The 14273-nt window shown below is 34.8% G+C and overlaps 1 protein-coding gene across 1 annotated transcript in view; it reads right to left on the reverse strand.

Moving 5' to 3' along the window:
* The window catches only part of pclob (piccolo presynaptic cytomatrix protein b), a 421215-nt gene that overhangs the window by 170928 nt on the left and 236014 nt on the right, over nucleotides 1-14273 (reverse strand). The window contains exons 9-10 of the mRNA XM_051920046.1: nucleotides 12875-12996; nucleotides 8730-8810 (exon numbers count right to left, since the gene is read on the reverse strand). Of these exons, the coding sequence (XP_051776006.1) occupies nucleotides 8730-8810; nucleotides 12875-12996 (203 nt within the window). The remainder of the gene's footprint in view (nucleotides 1-8729; nucleotides 8811-12874; nucleotides 12997-14273) is intronic.

A 14273-nucleotide genomic window follows, 5' to 3' on the forward strand; every position in this document is an offset into this window, starting at 1 on the left:
TATAAGATTTAATGAATTAGGTTAGTTGGAATTAACATTAATATATAAAAAGGAGCATTTAGTAATAGAAGATTGAGTTTTACGTGAGTGTGGTGAATTTCATATGTTATGCTTTCTTTCATTATGCCACCCCAAATGAAATTATAAAGTTAAAAAAAACCTCTTCCAGTTATTTGGTGGTTTTTACTGGTGGGGGGGTGTATTTTTTTATTATGTAAAGATGATTCAGGGATGAGAAGAGCTGCAGTATCCCAACTCCTGGTTTGGGTTCATTCCATTTACTAAGGACTGTCTATGGAGTTTGAAAGTTCTCCCTACATCTGTGTTAGTTCTTTTTTCATAAACTCCAGTTTACTCCCTATAACATGTGGTTTAAGTTAATTGTCCCAGTATAAGTGATAGTGTGGGGGTTAGGGATTTGCTCCACAATAACCTAACATTCCTCTCCAGGTAGCTTTTTGCCTGTTGCCAAGAAAGTTTCCAGTTTAAAGCAACTTGTAATGTAATAAGTATGTTCAGGAAATGGATGGATACAGAAAAAAAATCAGAGCTACTTCTTTAGATAATTAAATGAAAAATGATGAGTTTTGTAATGATGTGATTATATCTGAATCAAGAAGTCAAATGATATTTAAAATATGCTTTCATCAAATAAGGGAGAGGATGGGAAATGATCATTATTTTTGAAAGTTACAGTACATGAGTCAATAATTGTAAATCGGTAAAGTGTGTTACCTTAAAAACTATTTTTGGTGTCAACTAGTATTAAAGTTTGTGAATTTACACCTTGAAAAATTCTGGAAAAACAGCATAGCTTTTATTATAAAGTAATAGATACAGTAAATTCCAGGAAGCTGTTTTTAATGGACAATACTTCATATGTCTGAGGTCAATTATTTAGTCATAAAAGGTTTTTAATGTACTCTAAACTCTTGGGTGCTCTAAAGTATCAATAAATCTGTCTAAAGGCTAAACAGATGTTTAGCTTATAGATCACTTCCTTTCTTAGAATATGAAAAAGACATTGCATGCTGTTATAATAATTATTTACAATACGAGTAAAGGTTATGAATGAAAAATACTACAAGGTGTATATAAAAATGACCCTTAGAACACAATTTCACATTTGTCTTCTGTCATTAAATTGCTCCACAAATGTTCAATTCATGTGTCCCAGTTTAATTATAACTGTATTCATGTTAGCAAAAGACTGCTAGGCATTAATATAGTGTTACCAAAGAATGTGAGCTGCTCTTCAGGTTTTATGGTGTGTAGTACACGTAAATTTTCCTAGTAAAAAGAATATTTAAGAACTGTTTTTGATTTAGGATGGTTGAATGTATCATAGTATTTTAAAATGAAGGCCTTTCCCACATGTATCTTGAATAATAACTTCTTAGCCTGTCATGTTATATCATTTAATTCAGTGGGTTTTATAATGTCAGGTGAAAGTATGCATGATTTATTCCATAGATTATATTCAACAGTTATGTGACACATCGGAAATATATAGTATACATTTATATATTAGTGTATAAATCTTAAGTATCTCCCCTAAGCAGATGAATCTTTAGACACAAAGACTTCATATTTTTGATACTGGAGAGTAGTTTAAAAATAATGTTAACAGACAGCTGCTAAGTGATACAACAGAAATGAGTACATTGGTCAAATCCACTGTGCCTTTTATGCTCTAAATATGTCTTCACCTAATCATTTGAGATTACTTTTCATTCATCTATTCAATTTCTTTTTTTTTCTTTTGGAAACCAGAACATTGCAATGGCATGCTAGTCAAACAAATAATAATAACATAACGATAAAGCCATTTACTACAAAATCAATACTGAGAAAACAAAGGATGGTTTGAAGGCCAGAGGTCCGCATGACCATCATCATCTAATTCTTCCACATAAAGCCTGAAAACCACGAGGACAGATTCAGATCATTTATGTTAGGTAGAATGCCCAGTGAGGGCTGGGCTGTCTCATGGCTTTGTAACCCCTGCAGATTTTGTTTTTTTCTCCAGCTCACTGATCTTTTTTTGTTTTGTTTTTTCTGTCCTCCTGGCCATTGACCTTACTTTATTCTTTGTTACTTTGTATTGCTTAATCTAATTTTTAGATTTTTCTTTCTTTGTCTTGTAAAGCATTTTGAGCCGCATCATTTGTATGAAAACATGCTATATAAATTAATGTTGTTATTGTTGAAACTGGTCCCAACTTGTCAGTTGAGTTTCCTGTATAAACAAAGTCTTAGCCTTTAAACCTGTGAGATGGAAGAACATTTTTTCTCTTTAGGTTATGATTGAGACCTTTGACATTCCAGTTTACAAAGTTCATTGGTCATTAGGTGATATTTTTTAAAAGCAGTGAGTTATTTCACATTTCAGCTTTAACGCTAATTTCAAATGTTTATTGCTGGTTGTTGTGGTTAATAAGCTAGCATATAAAATTCCCAGTTACAACTGAAAGGGTAAAAGAAATATGGAAATAATAACTGTCTTTCCCTTATTTCCCACTCCCCATCTTGCCGATCCATCTTTCCCTTATTTCCCACTCCCCATCTTGCCGATCCATTTTTTAACCTAGTTTTCTAATTCAGGGTTGCAGGAAGTTGATACCTATCCTAAAAGATGAAAAAACCTGGATGGAGCAGCAGTCCATACCAAAAATGCATTTATTTATAAAAAGAAGTACTAAAACCTTTGAGAATTTTCAAGCACTACACTAAGATCACTAACAAGTATTAGATCATCTGTGTCAAACTCAGTTCCTGGAGGACAACAGTGGCTACAGCTTTTCATTTCAGTTGCTTTCTTAATTATGAGATAATTGCTACAGCTAAAACACAAAAAAAACACTTTGCTTTGCCAAGCCATATAATTTAATAAAGTAACACTTAACATTAACAGCAAAATTGGCTTCTAATTGTAAAATTGGTTTTACAGAGAAAACCTGAAGCCAATGCAACTTTTAGTAGGAGATACTGAAGCAGCAAATTACTTATTATAAAATGATTATAGAAAATAAGCAATACAGATTTGAGAATCTTGTCAAGCCAGTCAATTAAAATCAGTTCAATAAAGTATGTTCTATTAGAATTAGCAGAATTGGCTACTAATCAAGAAAATGGCTGGAACAAACATCTGCAGCTACTGCAGCACTCCAGAGACTGAGTTTGAGACCCCCATATTGCAGTCTCTCTTCCAGCAGTTGAAAGTGAAGAAAGATACAGTCAATCAAGTTGCTTGTGAAATTAAGTCAAACTAAGAGATGGTACTGTTTAATTTTGTCAAAAATATAAGTTAATGACATTCTACTTGCACACTGACCTGTCAGATCAGGAATTACTGCTTGTACCTATAATTGTTAATATGTTCTCCTTGTAAATAAAATTAAATTGTCTGGAGCATAACTGTACAGACTTAACTCTGGTACTGTAGTGCATTTGATTTTAGTTAAGTAATCCGGGAATACATATCAATCATTAAAGGCAACTAAAGGATGCTGGGTTGGTCAACTGGCTAACCTTGGCCTTTCATACTGCTGCTGTTATGATTTTTACATTTTATTAATATTTTGTGCCTTTCCTTTGATGGTTTTTTGTGGTCTATAGGCAGCTAAGCTGGGTGTTCTATACACTGAGAATCTGATGTTAGTATTAGTTTATCTCAATCTAACATCCATTTATTGTCTTCCAGTGACACCAATTTGGATTACTGTATTATTGGGCACCGCTATTTTGTGGTAGGAGTGCAGTTGGAGTGTCAGCCACTGCCAAGGCAATGCACCCAGAGTTTTATGGGAGTGTTCAACGCATGCCATCATCAGTGTAACCTATATGTTCTGCTTGTGTCAGTCTCACTTATCTGTGTTTGAATAAAAATGCTTTAAGTACAGTTCTATGTAACTTTCTTATCTCAGTATTTTGACTTCCTTTTCATTTCTGATTCTCGGCCAATGTTTCTGGCTTGGAGAAAGTTTGGTTTGTGTTTTTGGTATTGCCCCTTGCTTGTATTTTTTGACCTTGCTTCATCTCCTGATCCTTTAATTAAAATCTTTTTCACTGCTTCAGCTCAGAACAGCTGGAACAGACCTCAGCAAGGATACATTTTCTTTGTCTCTTTGTTTCTCTGTCTAAAGCAACATGTCCCTGATTTCTGATCAATGATTGACTGACAATGTATTTATTTTATGATTCTTTGTTTTTATATATATATATATATATATATGTATATACACAAAATATATACTCCCACCTACTTGAGGCCATACGAAATCAAAAAGAAAAAATCTGAAATGACTTTTGCCAATCAGCAACACTTTATATTGAGCAATAACAGGTCCGTGATGTCCTTAGATGCTAGGGGCTGCACATAATTGATCAATGAGTGTCTATCCGGTGTCATGAGGTGTAGGTAAGCCACTTTATTCTCTTTATGACTCGAGGTTAGGGCTGGCAATTGTTCTCTATAAATGAAAAATTCCTAGTAAATGTGGGTCATAAGCTTGTACTGCTTAAGCATATGCTCTTTGAACATACTGTTCATCGCTACCACTGATTACATAATTATGTCCTCCTACCGGCAATTCTGAGATCGCTTGTGGTCTCTGGCAGAGCTCCAAGAAGATGACTGAACTTGACTAAATAGAGGAAGTAAATGTCGTAACAAAGTTGCTGTAGGTGTACCTCCAGGGGGATCATTACCGAGCCTTGAGGGTATGTCAGCGGAGGGCCGGCCTTTCTGCCTGACCCTGTCACCCCCTGCTGGTCCTGACCTAGCTCAGCACCCCAGAGTCAGGGGGGTGCATAAGACAGGACCCCAGAGTGGGTGCATTGTGATGAGCCTAGCTGATTTTGGCAACTGGTAAAAGAGTATTGTGAAATGAGCCCTCTAGAACCTTGCCCAATTTTTTCAACAGGGTCAGTGCTCCTGTAGCATTTTTTTTCCAGAAAAGTAAACCACACAAATAATAAAAAATTGACTGTGTGTACGTGAGTGTGCGTGCGTGTGTGTGTATAGAAGTGAAGGTCTTTGATATGGTTTGCATATGTATAGTTAGAAATCCAGATAGGTAGAAAATGAATCACATATCTTAAAATAGCCTTTTATTTCTGAGCTTTCGACACCTTATCAGGAGTCATCACGATAGGAAAATGATTAGACATACAGGAATCAAAGGTAATACATAGGTGGGGGTGTAGGTGTTTGTAAGAGAGAAAAAGGGATGGATCAGTAATACATACATAAATGATATATATATATATATACTGTATATATATATATATATATATATATATATATATATATATATATATATATATATATATACACTGTGTGTATGCATTTATGTTAATTGTGCATTCTCACTTATTAAAAAAATTAACAAAGCATTATACATGATTAAAACAGGACAGTATGAAAAAATATGCATTTAAAATTAGAGCCTGCAGCATGCCAGCTCCTCAGCAGGAGTGGAAATTCAAAAAGCACCAGTAAGCTTGTCAATTCACAGCTAACAATTTTATTGCTGTGCACAGACAGACACTCATGTTGACAGAGTACTAAACAAAGTCATCTTTAAACTGTAAAAAAAAAATTCAATTTTCTGTATATATTTTTTTATAAACAAATTGTCGAAGAAATGCAAACACTGAAGAATAATTAAACCTTTTTGTTTAACAGGTTCATTTTAAAAAAGGATTACTATAAATATCTAATCACAAATGCAGCTGATCCATGTGCAAATATGTTTTGTGAAACAAATTTTGGCTGCTATGTTGGCTTTTAGCTTTAGCCTGAAAATGTTCAATAAAAATGATTTCTGACATAATGGACATACTGTTAATTATATAATCTGCAAGCTTTTGCCAGTTATGTTTGCTTTCCCATTTTCTGTACTGATTTCAGTTTTGCTTCAGTATAGTACTTTCTAAGTTTCTGAGAAGTGCATACTTAAATCTGTTACAGAGATTACTTTATACATGTTTAAAAATAAATGTTTCTGTTTTCGAAATCATACAAATGTCTTACATTTAGCACTTTCTAAACTGAGAATATATTATTACTGTCTATCTGTGACATTGATATAGGTAGTGCCTATACACTGCACATATCAAAAAAAATTCAGATAATGAATGGGGGTCAGTCCTTGATAAGATAAACTGTTCGTAAATGAGTGTGAGATGTGATGCAGCTCCACTCAGGCACTGTCTCATCTTGCTCAGCTGAAAGAACACCACCATACCATAACACAATAGGAATGAGATGAGAAATATATAAAAATTGCAGTTCACAAGTGTTTTAGAACCTGATAGACACTTATTTATGTTGTCTTCAATTAATCAAGTATCCTAAATTATTGCTATTATTTCATTAACATTTGGCCATTCCTTCATATTAAATACGTCTCTTTCTTTCTCTACTTTTTTAAACTGATAAAGGAGGTGGGCATCAGGCTTAATTTGAAAGAATGTAAAGCTGTATGTTTTACTGATTTGTAATTGGCACATTGTAAAATAATTCTTAAAATCAATAAATTATAAAAATATAAAATCATTAAGCAGGTCTAGTAGATAAATGGATATAGACTAAAGACATAATTCATGCTTAACCAGCTTGGAACAGTAGTTTTGGATAAAAAGACCTTGATGCATGCTATAAAGTCAGCCACACTTCAGATCAAAGCATGGACATTATATTATTGGCCTAAATTTGTTTATTGGCAGTAGGTAAGTAATATCATACCTTACAGAATAATCTGCACTGGTGATGGGAGATCAAAAGTGTGACCTTAAAATCTTAATCAAGTCAAATGTTTAGACAGAGGAATACTTAATTATGTCAGTCAGTCAGTCAGTCAGTCAGTCAGTCATTTCCCAACCCGCTACATCCTAACACAGGATCACGGTGGTCTGCTGCAGCCAATCCCAGGCAGGAACCAACCCGGGCAGGGCGCCAGCCCACCGCAGTGCACACACACACCCACAAACCAAGCATACACTAAGGACAATTTAGGATCGCCAATGCACCTAACCTGCATGTCTTTGGACTGTGGGAGGAAACCCAAGCAGACACGTGGAGAACATGCAAACTCCATGCATGGAGGACCCAGGAAGTCAACCCAGGTCTCCTTACTGTGAGGCAGCAGCACTAACACTGCACCACCATGCTGCCCACTTAATTATGTGCATATGTAAATATTTAAGTAAATATTTACTTATGTAAGATATACTGTTCAATGAATCCCATTGGACACTGTGGATTACTGTTTGGCCAAGACAGTCTTCAGTAAGACTCTGAGCAGTAGTACCAGTAATATTCAGAAACTGAAAAAAAGCTTTAAAATGTATAATATTTTTAGTTAAGGATGCACTTCTGAGACAAATATAATCAAGTAAATATTCATTAGAAAGTAAGCATAACATTGCTGTGCCCTTTAGATAGTAACCTTTCACTTTTATACCATTCAGATTGCCAGAACGACCACTAAGGAGCTGAAGATGTAAAGAAAGAACACTGATGAGAAGCACCTGCTTTTTTGTGAGTTATGTTAATATTAATGAAAACTCAGCTGGATAAAATACTAACCTATCGTGTTTTATTAAATTTGTAACAGTGAATAATTATTACAAATAATGTATTTATATTCTACAACTGCAGCACCTTTAGCTTGCAACATTAAAACTATTACTTAAATTACTGAGTGAGTGTGAATAAAACGAGCAAATGGTTGAAAAACTCATATCCAGTAAGTTCATAAATAGACACATGGCAAGCAACAAGCTTGGCCTCTTGCAGATCACAGTGGACTAATCTTGATTCATCCCAGCTCAGTTGACTGTGTTCTTCCTGAAGCATTAAAACAAAGTGGAGGATCTCAAGGCATGACTTCCCCCATGATGGTTGGTATTTCCTGGTTTCTGCACTTTTTTTGGTTCTGACCATGGACTCCATGGAGATGGGCAGAACATATATGTCCAATACTGTTCTTCTGAACTGGCACTGCTCACCACCTACCATTTGGCACCTTTCCATCAGGCAATGTTCAACTTGTGGGATTCTGGGAGCAGTGAAGTGGTATTTTGTGTGCTGTCAACTAAGCAGACGAAACTAAGAGACTGGGAGATAGGGTTTTAAACATTGTGAAACAGAAATATAGATGCCTTTTGTACTTTCCACCCACCTGTTGGGGTATAGGCATGTGACAGCAGTTCTTCTGTGTGCGGATCCACTGATTTAGGCTATCCGATAACAGAATACATTTGCACTTGAACAATATGGTATAGGATTATAGGATTTGGTAAGGTTCATATGTTTTGCCAAATCCTTAATGTGCCATTTTAAGTTGTACGTGTCCTCTGGAGGTGGCCATCTGATCAGGAGCACTACCACAAACAGACTGAACTTCAGGTAATACTGCATATTATCAAGCTAGTACTTTAAATGATTACTATACTGTGTTTACAGTATCACTTTGACATATTGGCTGTTGTATGTTTTACTGTAGTTTGTATGAAATAATAAAGGTTTTAAATAGCACTTACTTCCATTCTAAGATTTTATACGCTCAGTGTTATTAGATATGTAAATGAAATTAAACTTATTTCTTCCGATAAAATAAAATAATTATTGCCATTGAACAAACTTCAAATAAAATATTCTAAACCAAGAGATAAAACTGTATAACAAATTAAAGAAATAATATTCTAAAAATTATTTTGACTGTACCTGACACACTGTGGTCTTTTGCATCCTTTAGTAACCTGACTCTGGTATGAGGAAAGTTGTAATGAACTGGCTTGAGCTGAAAGTAAGAAAAGTGAAATTAGTATTAAAATACCTTTCTTAACTTTGATGATACTTAACAATAATTAACTACCTTTGATTTATTGTGTTGCATGTTTTAGAAATGTTCCATTAAAACCTTACAAAATCTTTGAATTTCTATCTAATCAAACATAAGGGTATAGTACTGTTATGCCCATTAATACCATTGAAAGACAACATATATGGAAACAAAATGTTTTTATAACCCACTTACAAACGAATGATAATGAGATATTTTGCAGCATTCATTTTAACCTATACCCCCCACAAGCCTTCCAGAACCTGCTGCAGAGAAGCATCTCCATAGCATGATACTTCATGGTGGTGATGGTGTGTTTTTGATAATATGCTGTGTTTGGCCTATGTCAAAATTGGTGTCTTGTTTGATGGACAAAAAGTTCAAATAACATTTTCAACAGACTTTGTTAAAGTCACTATCTGATCCACACATTACAGAGACTTTTATATGTGGTGGGGTTTCATTTTATCTATCTAACTATCAAGCTGCTTCTAATCTTGTAGAACATTTTTGTTTTCCAGAAAAATATTTCCTTGGTACAATTGTCTAATTGCTGTAACTTTGGAAAATATGTTATGTTTGACTAGTACATTGTAATCATTACCACTGCTTTTTTTGTGGCATGGTGACACATTGGTTACTCTACTGCATCATACTTCAAGCAGCGTGGTGTTTGGACATGTTCCTTGATAATTACAGGCTTTCTTTGACTATTCTATCTTTGTCTTAAATCCCAAAGACTATGTTGGGTTGATTGAAGGTAGATATTTGTTATAGAATGGTCTACAGCAGGAGTATCCAACTCCGGTCCTGGTGGACCGCAGTGGCTGCAGTTTTTCATTCTAACCCTTTTCCTAAACAGCAAGCAGTTTTCACTGCTAATCAACTCCTTTTCCCTTCATTTTAATAGTCCTGTTTTTAAGGATTCAGTCTTCTGAATTGATTCGTTTCTTCATTAAATGGCAACCAAACAGTAAGGAGATGTGAAACGAACCAACAGATGACCAGCTAAATTGGAATGTCAAACTCCAGCCAGTTTCACTCCAACCAGTTTCTTAATGAGAAGCCAAATCTTGCTGTTAATTAAAGCTGTTATTAAATATCAGGACTTGTTGCTGCTCTCATTCTGTCACAGCAGACTGTCGATTTTCTGTTTTTTCTAAGACCACCGTCAAGATGTTTTGGTGACCTGAGCAGACCAACATGATCGAGACCTTCATCTTTCTTTATTTTCAGGTTAGCTGGTCATGTGGTGGCTTGTTATGCATCTCATTATTGTTTGGCTGCTCATTAAGGAAAACAAAATAACTAAGGGGTCTGAGTAACATCAATTAAAACTAAGGCAAAACAAGTTAATCAGCAGCAAAGATGGCTCACTAATTAAAAAGATGGTTAGAATGAAACCCTGCAGCCACTGCAGCCCTCCAGGACCGGGTTGGACACCCCTGGTCTACAGTGACTTTCCAAGGTTCTTCCCTTTCATTATCTTTCTTTTAAGAAAACAGGTTCCAAGTGATCCAGTGAGCTTTAGCTGGGAGTAGAGTAGCCCTCATTGTCAGAGACCATGTCTGGCTCATGGATTCAGAATAATATTAACCTGAGAGTAGAGAGTCAAACAGCTTATAGGTTAAGCAAGTATATCAGAAAAGTTCTTTAGCGGGTATAAAATACTTTTAGTAAACTTAAAACAGTTATAATGTAACTAGATAAAAATATAAATTACTGATAAGTAGATCACTATACTAGAAGGGTACAGCATAATTTTTAAAAGTCTTATTGAAGTCACCAAGTAGTGTGGTAGACAGTAGGACTTTAAGGACCATCAAAACTAGACTTGATATTATTTTGGAAGAATTAAGTGAATAGGATGGTAAGCGTTGTTGGTCTGAATGGTCTGTTCTTGTGTAAATTTTTCTAATGTTCTAAAGTTACTGCTTAGTACTTTCAGTTGCATGGTATAGAAATATGTAAACAAAAAGTAAAAATGTATTGGGTATGCAGCACTTGTAACAGGATCGATGTCTCCTCACTTATGGATTTCTTTGACTCCATACTGTTAGGAAAGGTGCAAACTATGTTGCAATATATGCCTTGCTATTGTCTGGGTGGAGTCTGAATGTTCTTCCTATCTGTGTGTATTTTGCTTGGGTTTTCCATTTCTTTATAAAGTATAAGTGTTAGGTTGATTCGAAGATTGACTCCATGTGAGATTCAGTGTTAATGTGAGCAGGAGTGGGCACTGTGATAGACTGGCATCCATTGCACAGGCAGGTAAAGAACTGACTTGCTTAGAATCCCACAGTAACATAGACTAATGATTAAACATTGTGCTTGAAATTCTAGTGTATTAGATACTGTGCCTAACTTGTTAATTATCTCCAAGACATTTGGATTTGTAGCACTTTAAAACAGTTCTAGAAGTTCTTTCAATATTAATAGTAGTAGGGTGTTGTACCTTGTTAGCCATAATGGATGCAATGAGAAGTCAAGCAAAATTGCATCTTTTATTGGCTAACTGAACAGATTACAATATGCAAGCTTTTGAGGCAGCTTAGGCCCCAAGTTTCCTGAAGAAGGGGAACCACTTTCACCACCACTAATGTGTAGCATCCACCTGGAAGAGGTAACAGCAGCCATTTTGTTGCCTGGACACTTACCACACTTTAGATGTTAGGCGGTGAAGGGGTGAGAGATAGTTAACCAATTAGAGACAGGGGATAATTAGGGAGAAAAAATAACTAGGCTGAAGTGGGCAATTTAGCTAGGACATCAGGACACACCCTACTATTTATGAAGGATGTCCAGGGATCTTTAATGGCCACTAAGAGTCAGGACCTTGATTTTACTTCTCATCCAAAGGATAGCATCATTTTTATAGCACAGTGTCCCCATCACTGCACTGGGGAATTGGGATCCACATTCAGACCGCAGGGTAAGCATCCCCTGCTGGTCTCCCAAGCACCTCTTCTAACACCAACCCAAGCTTCTCCCTGCTTGTCTCACATCCAAGTACTGGCCAGGCCCAAACATGCTATGCTTCAGGTTGAATATGTTGGGTATAATACTGAGAGTGGTACAGTCAGGTGCTTACAGGTAACAGGTATATAGTTGATTTTGATATTTATTCATATCCCTCATTAAGAAAACAATGCAGGATGTTTGTTCACATTAGGTGAGCTCATAACACAATGAAACAGACCACTATCAGCATGTTATGTGAACCAGAGCAGAGCAATGTTTCTTACACCTTCACTTTTTTCTATTCAAATATTTAATTCAAACAGACATTGTATGATGAATGCTCAGCTGAAAAATTGATCAAGTTAGCTGGTCTTCTGTTGGATCATTTTGAGTTTCATTGCTGTTTGGCTGCTTAGTTAAGGAAAATAATGCAGAAACTTGTAAAGGTTCTTAATCTTAAAAAGCAAGACCATGAAAATGAAGCCAAACATGTCCGTTCCATTAGTGAAATCCTCAACCATTGCTGAAGCTCTGCATTTCACACCTCTGCAGTACAGTGTCTATGTCAGAGCTGAATTAGATCAGTATGAGCCAGGTTATTAAACAAGGAATTTGATGAGAGCAGGAATGAGTTACCAACTATGATATTGAGGTTCTGTAAATCAAAAGTCCCAGTGGCCACAGGATTATGCTAGCTGAGCCAATTCAAAAAACCACATTGTGTATAACCTTTTGTAACTTTACTGCACTGTGGCAAAGGAGTGATTGAGTGACTAAACGGTCTGCTTTCAAGAAAATAAAATAGAGCAAATTAAATACATTTTAAGAAGAAAGCAAAACAATTATTAGAAGAAAATTTACAGCTTTACTATATTGTGTGACATCCTACAAATTAAAGGATATTACCATAAAAACAAAACAGCTCCTCAACACCAAATAATAATCTATAAAATTAAATGGCATTAACAATTTAATGTAATTTTAACGTAAAAAATTCCATGCAATTCTCCTTTATGTTTTTGTTTGCCCTTTATACTTACAGTAAAATGATGCTTGCTTACCTCGCTCTGTTTAATGTGTGACATTCTGTCTGGAAACCTCCGGTCCAAGCCGTGCCCATTCTCCAAGCGGGGCTCCCGTGGTTTGTCGAACCAATCAGTCTCCTCTCTGCGTAGGTGATATGCTTTGGAAAGCAAGTTAAAGTCAGTGGTTCTAACTAGTCAAGAAAATATCATTTAGAGCAGCACATGCGCAGAGCCACTGTATACAGTGTACAGGATGATAGACCTGCTAGGCTAGTTGTGCATGCAGGAGAAGAATGAAACAGACTGCCAAAATATAAGTAGCAGATGAAAACAAAAGAACAGAAAAAGTGGAGCAAAAACTGAAAAAAAAAGAAAATGTCAAAACATTTAAGAATATCTGGTTGTACACTAATACTACTTTTTATTATACTTTTTTTACCTTTTCCCATGCGTAATATATTTTTCATTTAAAATCTATATATACAAGTTGATATTTTTTAATATTTTTTTCTACACAATGTTCTCTGCATCAACTACACTTCTAAAATCAGTGCATTCTAATAAACAAAATATTTCTTAAATGAAATCAGAACCTGACTTTAATTACAAATATGCAGAAATTCACAACTACAATCCAGTAATAGATAAAGTGGTCTGGGAAAATGGATGGATGGTTGTTTAGTCCACTGTTCTGACCACTGATTATCAAAACAAACAAAAAAAAATCTATGGGATAACCTAATAAAGTCATTGCAGAAAAAATTGGGATTTATGCTGAATTACTAATTATTAGTTCATTTCCTTAATATCTCCCATGTGGCACATAATAAGCATAATTTGGTTAAAAATAAATATAAATATTTTTTGAGCCAACTGAAACATACACATTTGACATTGTAAGAATATTATTTTTAAATATTTTTATTCTTTGTTTTCAATATCTGCACAAACAGCTTTAAATGTACAGGCAATTTAGACTTTCTTTAAAATTAAATTAGCATGTTGTAAATTGACTTATATGATAAAAAATCCAATAAACACTTTTGATAACTATTTTTTGTAATGTAATATACAGAAAAAAAACTTTTATTATTTACAAATATCCACTTTTAAAGGCTTCAGTTTAATCCTACTGCAATAAACAACCTCCAATTACAATTTTATTTAACTCTTAACTACTTGCCTTGATAATATATTTAAGTGATATTTTCTAAAACAAACTCTAAAACAAAAGGCAGCTAACTTTTCATTTAAAATTATATCTTTTATTATACTTTAAAAATTACTGAATGATGAATTATGTGGTAATTACTGTATTTTGTAATAAAATATTACACATTTACTGTGCAATGAAATTAATGTAGGTGAGCAGGTACAGCATACCTAATATATTATGAAAAGGAAGTCTGCAACAATTTTCTTTACATTAATTCTT

The sequence above is a fragment of the Erpetoichthys calabaricus genome, chromosome 1 (assembly GCF_900747795.2).
Source record: "Erpetoichthys calabaricus chromosome 1, fErpCal1.3, whole genome shotgun sequence".
In the NCBI taxonomy this organism is placed as follows: Eukaryota; Metazoa; Chordata; class Cladistia; order Polypteriformes; family Polypteridae; genus Erpetoichthys; species Erpetoichthys calabaricus.